This window comes from Dioscorea cayenensis, chromosome 15 (assembly GCF_009730915.1).
Source record: "Dioscorea cayenensis subsp. rotundata cultivar TDr96_F1 chromosome 15, TDr96_F1_v2_PseudoChromosome.rev07_lg8_w22 25.fasta, whole genome shotgun sequence".
NCBI classification, from domain to species: domain Eukaryota; kingdom Viridiplantae; phylum Streptophyta; class Magnoliopsida; order Dioscoreales; family Dioscoreaceae; genus Dioscorea; species Dioscorea cayenensis.
The window spans coordinates 9920156-9929292 of NC_052485.1; the positions used below are offsets into that span (position 1 = coordinate 9920156).

A 9137-nucleotide genomic window follows, 5' to 3' on the forward strand; every position below is an offset into this window, starting at 1 on the left:
TCATATTTCTTCCTTTCTTCTATAGTATTAATTTCTCCTACTACCTAAGTAAGCTCTTTTGTATACCTCTTTTGTGGAGATAGTTATATTTAACATATCTGCATTATATTAGAAATTTTACATCATCTATATCTTCTGGTAATTCTTCAAAATCTACTGTCTAGTCATATCCTAGATATATTTTTCAATTGGCTAACTATCATTTTAATAATAACAACTCTTCTATTGATTCATATTCATTTCTGTAGTCTTGATCTATAATTCCACTTAATCTATTTTGATCTCTAAGATACTCTATCTCTGATGAAAGTCTTTATATTTTATTTGTGTTGATTTCGGGATAGATTTACCTCAGATCATCTTTTTACTATTGTTTTAGTTCTTACATCTATAAGTGATTCTCCTTGGTGATGAATTTGATCTCTTAGTTATATATCTTTTGACTCCTCTTAAACAGTACATTGCCCTTAGCTTTTTATTTTTCTTTTTAGATGTATCCTTTCTGTAATGTATGTTTATTACACGTTATTTATTAGCACTATCTACTCACATGATGTCTCCCTAGAGTCTAAAGTACACTTTTCATATTATAACAAACTCTAAATATTTGTTCCTTCTAATGGATCCACTTTATTTTGAATCTAATCAGCCCTTTGTTTGATGTTTAAAGGGATGTCAAATCTTTTAGCATAAATTTTGATATCTATATCCAATTTCCCTGATTATCATATTTTACTGATCTAACTTCTATTAATGTTTCTGAACTTTATTGATAAGTTTTTTTCATTATTATATAATCTCCAACACAGATTAACCAAATTGCTTTTCTATGTTTTATTTGATTTGTTACATTTGTGTTTATGTTACTTAAATATTTTCTTAATGGTTTTAGTTGCATTTCTATTAATTCTGAATTTGTTGTGTTTATTAGGTCCATTTTACTCTTGAAGATCTTCTATAATTATTCCTTGATTTTTATAATCTAACATTCTTACACTAGTACTACCATCAGTATTTTCATAAAATTCTACATTACTGGGTCTACTTGTTGTTGTGATTTCTATGGGTTGTATGTTCCATGCAGTTTCTTCTAATACTATTTTTGAATAATATTTTCTTTCTATTCCTTTTAATCCTTTACTTTCTAAGAAAGATTTTACTTTTTTGGGTGTCAAAATATGTTTTACCCTACAATTGTTTGTTAATTGTCCTGTAAATGTTTTTGTTATAAAAAGATTTGTTGCATTTGGAATCATATTACATCCTTTGGAATTTATTACCAATTTTATGTATTTATAGAATGTTTCTAAAGGGATTAAGAAGTTTGGAGTCATGTAAATTATTTCTGGATGATTACAATTCATATCTACTTCTATGGATTCTATGGTTGCTTTAGTCATGTTTTTAATTTGCCTTATGTCTACTAAACTTACTAAAACTTTTGTTCTCAATCCTTTTCTGTGTAAGCCTATTACTCCTAGCATTATTAAGCCTAAATGGATTAAAGTATAGCCTGATGATATTATTTTATCATATGATTCTTCTGTAATTAAATATAATATTATTTGTTTATCATCACTTGTGCAACATATTTCTATTTCATCATAATGCTCATATATTTTTGTTTTTAATTCAAATATTCCAAATTTATATAATTCTTCTCCATGGATTAATTTTGTATTTATATTTCTTGCTTTATCTTGTTGTACTTCAATTGTATGGGTTACTTCTTTTCTTTTATAATGTTTATTAATTTGACTAGTATATCTGATATGATTTAAGAAAGAAAATCTTTTGATATTATCTATACTTTTTACTATAGTCTTATGTTCTGAATTTTCTATATTTTCTTTAGACATATTTTATTTCTATTTCATCAAATTTTTGTGATAGTTTTATTTTCCAATTTTCTAATAACTCTTTTTCTTCTATTGATCCAGTTTTTATGATTCTTATTTATTTATTTTTTGTTAAATAATCTTCCACTTCATTAAGCCATTGACATTTTTGATATATTATTTTGTCTTTTAAATTATGTTGATTTAATTCTTCTAAAGGGAAATATCTTATTTTTATGAGTTCGATTTTATAATATTCCATTGTTTCAAGTTAGTGTTTCATTTTTTGGAAATTTTAATCTATTTTCTGGTGGTTTTAATAATTCTTCTTTAGTCCATTTTTTTAAAAGAATTACTTTTTTTTATTTTTCGATTTATTCATAGTTAGATATTTTTTTACTTGATTGCATAATTTATCTATCTCAATTTTATGATTTTCCTTTTCCTTTATACTATTTTTTACATAGTCTAGATTTAATAAAATAGTTTCTAGTTTTAATAATTGTGTTTTCATATTATTTAATTTTTTAAGGATTAATTCCATTTTTGCATCCATTATCTTTTAATTATTCTATTAATATTATTTCTAGAATCATTGCTAATTTTAGTACTTTTATTATTATAGAGATTATTTTTATTTCTTTTTCTTAATATTTTTCATTTTAAGATTACACTGATTTTTCTTAAGATTATTAGACTGTTTATTAAAATAGTTGTTATTATAAAGATACATATTACTTACATTATAAATATTATTTCTACTATTTTACAAATTATTGGTATTATTAAAGGATACATTAAATATTAGTTGATTAACTATTACTTGATTAAATTGATTAAATTGATTAAATATTACTTGATTAAATATTAATTGATTAAATACTACTTTGATTACTTTGTTTACTTCAATTAATCATAAGCAGTAAATATTTTTTGCAATTGTAATTTAAATTGAAATAAAATTTAAATACTAATTTGATTAAATACTATTTTGTAAAAATTAAACTTTAAATACTACTTTGCAAAAATTAAACTTTAATATTACTTTGGCTAAATACTACTTTACAAAAATTATACTTTAAATACCACTTGCATTGAAATAAAATTTCAACAAGTAAAAGAGAGAAAGAGTTCTTATGATTAAACAAGATCCACAACATGTCATATGACAGAAGATTTAACTCAGTTAATAACTTTAATTGATCCATGCTTATTGAAAGTAAAATTAAATTTTTTTTTAGTTCTTAAGTTTCATTTATCTTGATATAAGAACAGTTCAAGTTGTCTTAGGGACCAAGCATCATGAATATCTTTTATTATGTGAGAGTCAATCCTTCCAACTTTCAGAGTTAAGACTTACCTGCACACTCTTTTTTCTCTTAACAGATCCCTGTTCTCAGGCTGGTACTGTTTGGTGCTCTCCAATTTATCTTACCTCCTTATACTAGTTAGATCAACTCTTTTACATATTTAAAGATCATTTCATGTTTCATTTTTTCAAATTTTTTCTTTGCTTTTGTTTTAGAGTTATGGATCAATAAAAAGTCATAAAACCAAGCTAAATCTTATACTAATAGAATTTGGGGATGCCTTTCAACTTCCTTGGGGCTCTCTGTGGTTTAGGGTGAATGATCTAAGGCCCCAAGTGAAGTAAAGGTTAGAAGGTTGGAAGCTTAGTTAGAGAGAGATGTGTACAAGAACAAGAAAGGGATTTTAGCACAAAAGCTTAAGGATTGTTTATTTCATTCAATGGTGGGGTGTGTGTCCACTTTACAAACACTAAGGAGCCTTATATAGACTCCAAAGGACTCAAAATCACTCACAAAACTATGGGCTAAAACCACTCAAGCCCAAGGTTTTACAACAGTACAATGACAAGACACTTACTTGTGGAGTACAAAGATTCTCCATTATCTATAGTACTGATCCAATAAAACTATTGCACATTAAACTTTCTTGTTTGATGGATCGGATATGAGGACTGAATAGGAGTCAGAAAGGATATGGGCAGATAGAATATGAGAACTGAATTAGAGTAGAAAGGATATGGGTGGCTAGAATATGAGCACTAAATAAGAGTAGGAAATGATATAGGCATGATAAGTTCATATCATATTCTATATTTGATGGGCACTAGAGAAGCCATTACATAGCATTTTGTTATCATATTTTACATTTGAAGTGGACAAAATAATAGTAGGATATGATATGAATTGTATGTAAATAGACAAATTTACCTTTTATAACAACTCAAGATCTATACATGTAGCAAAATATATAGATCAAATCAAAATTAATTAGAAAAAAAATTATCCAACTAGAAAAATCCATACATGGAAACTTAGTCCCCACGAGAAAATTAGCTTTATTACTACTTGACAAATCATGCGCTTGCGACATAAATAAGTGACTATGGTATCTCCTAAATCCATTAAGATAGTGTTTGTTTGGTTGGATTTGAAAGCCACTACATTTTTTATTATTGAGAGTTGTAAAATTCCTTATTTATTTAGATGGATTGAAAGTCATTTCACTTTTCAAATAACATAGATGTGGGCTTTGTTTTATGCCCCACAAAACAAATCTGGGACTCAAATCCCTCCTATAGGCAGCACTTGAGAGGTTCTTTGGTTCGCTCAAGTAAAATGCCTCACTAACCAGGGGTTCTTCTTATCTCCAATAATCCTAGAAGCCATCAATGTGCTTCTTAGCTCCATTCGTTCAACGAAGGCAAGAGAGATCTACTAATAATAAGAAGTTCTCTTCCTTCTTCACCTTGCCTTATTTATTTATTTATTTGTTTGCTACTTCATGGCAGTAGTGAGGGTCTTTAAGTGATAGGTGTTAATATATATTTTAAATAGCTTCTAAATCTAGCTTATGAAGTCATAAAAATCTCTTTCTCTTTTAAGCCTAGAGACACTTACTTCTATTAAAAACATATCAATATTTTGAATATTGCTACCTACTTCACTGATTGGATTCATTTATTGATTTACTTTTTAAGTCGGTTTAACTATTTATTCTTATAATGCATTTACATCTTTAGCCTTGGCCTTTAAGAATTTATTTTGGAATTATTTTAAATCTTGTTTATTTGAATCTAATTCAAAATTTTTAAACTTATTAGCGTTGAACTATCTCTTTAAAATAATTGTGATGAAGGCTGATTTAGTGCCTCCATTTCTCCATAATATCATATGGCTTCTTGTTAAAGTTTTAATTGTTGTTATATATGTAATGAGATTTCATTTATATTATGTGAGGGTTTTATTTCAATTTCTGGGTACATTTTATTTACCCTAATTCTTTTATTCCTTAGATTAAGTCTTTCTTCCATTTATATCTTATTTTCCAGTATCTAAAATCAAAATTTTCTATTATTATTTTGTAGTAAAGATAATCTTTTATTTCCTCAATAAACTCTGTTTGCTTTATTCTTTTATCAAGTGTTATATGATTTACCTTCTAATTCTTATAGCCAAACAAATTCTTACAACACTAGTCTCAATGGTTAACATGAAAGAAGAACTCAGTACTAGAGGAAGCATATTGGATGCATGGCGTTCTTGTATGAGCCTAGAGCTAATTGAAGCTCAAGTTTGTGTTGATGATTGCACCAAGGCACAATATATACAACAAAAATTGGAGGAACAACAATTGGAGTAAGAATTGAATTATGATGTTCCATATGAATAGACCATAGATGGCACCATAGGCAATGATTAATGAAAGGTAAGAGCTAAGAAGAGACCTACGTGAGCTTTAATTCTTTTATTATTATTATTATTATTATTATTATTATTATTATTATTATTATTATTATTAAACTCAATTAGGATATGTGTGCAACTTAATTGTGAGATTAAGTACAAGCCATACTTTTATTTTTTATTTTTACGACAAGACCGGCTTTGTAATAAGATTGTAAATAGTTAAATGATCTTGAATATTCAATTAGTTTTAATTTCATATAGATAGCTGCTATTTTTTCTTCATTTATAAAATATAAATTAACATTTAGCCATCTTTCTAATATTTTTATATTTATGAAATAAAATAAGTAGATCATTAATGCATCAACCAATAATTTTTAGAAAATTACATACATAAGTTTAATATTTTTTATATAAACACAAAATTTAGAGAAGGATTTAGTGAATGATTCAAATTTCAACAAAAGAGTATTAAGAATCATGTGATTTTTTTTTTCAAACAAGAGCATATGATTTATAAAAATCACTTATCACTTCAATCACAATGTAACCCTTGAACAACAATGCCTGAGGTTTCCTTCCAGACCTTCGTCAAGGAAGAAGCTTTCAAGCCAAGTAATGTGATCTTGATGATCATGGCTTCATCATGACCATCACAATTCTCCTTCCTAAGGAACAAGCTTCCAACTCAAGCAACAAGATCTCGGTGACCATGGTTTTTCTCAAGGCTATGAAGTCAGAAAGTAGAACAAGAGAGACGACAAAATGGAGAGACTTCACAAGATCTTCTCAAACACCGAAGGCATAGACTATCCACCAACCCACTCACCATTACTCTTTTTTTCCAAACAAATTAGATATAGGGGTCTTCCTATATTTGGTTTTTGTATAATTTTTATGGTGTTTTTATCTTCTAGTAAGAGCCAAGTTTCGATAGAGACCATAGGGTTAATACTTGGAAATTTGTCAATGAGTATATCATTTGTGAGGTGGATGAGTTCACCATGCCGCAAAGTGGCGCTAGCATTAATATTGAGGTAGTTGTAATTGTAAGGAAATATCACAAAATTATGTAATACCTTCAGAGGCATGCGGAAGCAAATTAAACTGTGATATGATCTAATTATTTTAATGAACACTTTATTTTAATTGAAAGGCCTAGAAAATTACCTCTTTATATTTGGAAAACCTTTCTGTTGATGTGCTAGATTCGTCCCTCGGATTGTCGTAGATCTCCTAGTGCTGAACGAAAGTCCCACATTTCTAGATCACACGCCAGAATTGAGAAACAATCTCATCTTCTTCTCCAAATAGCAACTAGGGTTAGGGAAGAAGAGAGAGCTTGGTGTTGTACATAAAAATTATATTATTATCACCATGCATTTTGCTAGTGATCCATCATTAATCATGCATTTTCATATTCTTTGTAATGATTTCCCCTTTTTTCATACAAACTACTCCTTTTGGTTATTTTGTTTGTAGAAGGCTGGAGCTGACCAAGAAACTCTGATAGACTAAGGACCAGCTTCTCTAAAACACACCACTAACTTGTGGTCTGTAAAGTTAAATGAGGCCCAATTCCTGTCACTGGTTATGAAAAGGCATCATGAAAGGGTTTTGAGGTCAAGAAAGGCAAGAAGCAGAAGGAAAGCTGCTGGAGAAGAGGAAAAGGACTTTTGAAGACTCTAAAAGGGGCTGAAGAAGGAAAAGAGGGCTCGAGAACTGAAGACCAGATTTTCATGGACAACATAGGGTGTTTTCCAAGCCCTATTATGCTGTGTTTTTGCACAACTTTTATTCTTCCTATTTTTCTTTGTAATTGGGATATGGAAGTGTAAAACTTCTCTTTAGGTTTGGGATTAGCCCAAAGTAGTGATTGTTTGATGTGTTAATATTTTTGTATGGATCTTTTGTGCTTAAAGGTAGATTTTTTTTGAGTTGGCTCTTGATTCAAGTAACATAGCTTGTGAGTGTGAAAGCCTTGCTTGCTTTATCTTAGAGATCAAGGTTAACTGAAAGGTTAATCAAGGTCTTGGAACCTCTTAACCCAACATGAATTTACTGAAAGGTAATTCTTGAGGGTTCAACATATAATCATTGATCTTATTAGGGTTTTGAAAGGGTTCATCTACCATGAAAGTAGGAGATGGCCTAATCAAGATCAACTTGTTATCTCTTGAAAGAGAGTGACAAGTAGTTGAGGATTATTACCCTTCAAATAATCTACCCAAACCAAGTTTTGATCCAAACACATCATTCATTGCCCTTTGTGGTGAGTTCCCAAACCTAAGTTCATCCAAATCTGAATCCTAGTCCACACCCCTGCATCTCTGTATTTCTCATTTGTGTACTTTCTGCTACTTTGTTGTTTTATTCTCCCATCTTTTAATTGCCTAGATAGCCTATTGTTGCAATAGATTAGTAATCGTACTTGGTCCTCGTGGGATTGATAACTTATTTACTACTTGGCAAAAATCGTACACTTGCGGTTGTACAACAAGTTCTTGGCGCCGTTGCCGGGGACCATATTGTTGATATTGATTGAATTGCAACATGGTTAGACTAGGCGATTTATTCTCTGTTTTTCCCATTTAGTCCAATTCCCTTAACTTGTTTAATTTCTTTGCAGGTTAATTCTCCTTCTATGCAAAGAGCTCAAAGTCTTGGAACTCTGTTGGAACCAGATTAGGAATTTGAGAGGGATTTCCAGCTTCAATATCAAAGGAGAACAAAGCTTAAAGAATCTTCACAAGCATCAAACATGGAAGATAATAATAAGACTTTGAGAGAATTTGCAGCCCTGAGTGCTCGCTTCGTGTTTTCTTATCTTCTTCCCGGCACAAAAAGAGGGATTAGCATTATTGACCCCATGAGAAAGCACTAACACCTTCCTCGTTGGGGCTCCGCGCACAGGGTTATTCAATTCAATCCACTAGTGCAACTGAAGTGAAGGAATGACCAAGGATTGCATTCCATTATTGCATGACCACTGGTTAAAGCAAACAATTTTCATCAGAATCAATTCGGAGGTTCACCAATAGAAGATCCACACCTCCACCTTTCTGTTTTCCTTGAATACTACGACACCGTTAATTTCAATGGAGTCCCACAAGATGCGGTTAGGCTAAGACTTTTTTCTTTCTCATTACGGGACAAGGCTCGAGCTTTGTTACATTCACTTCCTGAAGGTTCTATCAAAATGTGGAACCAATTACTCCAAGTTTTTCTCTTTAAATATTTCCCCCCAAGCAAAACAAACCCAATTGCTGACCAAATCACCGGGTTTTTTTTCAAAAGGATGGTGAATCATTGTATGAGGCTTGGGATTGGTTCAAGGAGTTAATGAAACTCTGCCCACACCACGGCTTGGAGAAATGGCTGATTGTGCAAAACTTCTAAAGTGGATTAAATTATAACGCTCGCATCTCAGTTAACGCTGCATCGGGAGGAGCTTTGATGAATAAAAGTGTAGATGACTCTTATAATTTGATTGAAGACATGGCTCTGAACCACTACCGATGGGCAAGTGAAAGAAACGCCACTCCAAAACCTGCAGGAATACATGATGTGGAGACCTTAAACA

General features: G+C 30.4%; 1 protein-coding gene and 1 pseudogene across 1 annotated transcript in view; one reads left to right on the forward strand and one right to left on the reverse strand.

Moving 5' to 3' along the window:
- LOC120277684 (TNF receptor-associated factor homolog 1a-like) overlaps window positions 1–8243 on the forward strand; it is a 17679-nt gene extending 9436 nt beyond the window's left edge. The window contains exon 11 of the mRNA XM_039284537.1: window positions 8184–8243. Coding sequence (XP_039140471.1) covers window positions 8184–8243 — 60 coding nt within the window. The remainder of the gene's footprint in view (window positions 1–8183) is intronic.
- Window positions 8244–8809: 566 nt separating this feature from the next.
- LOC120278266 lies at window positions 8810–8922 on the reverse strand (annotated as a pseudogene).
- Window positions 8923–9137: the final 215 nt, after the last annotated feature.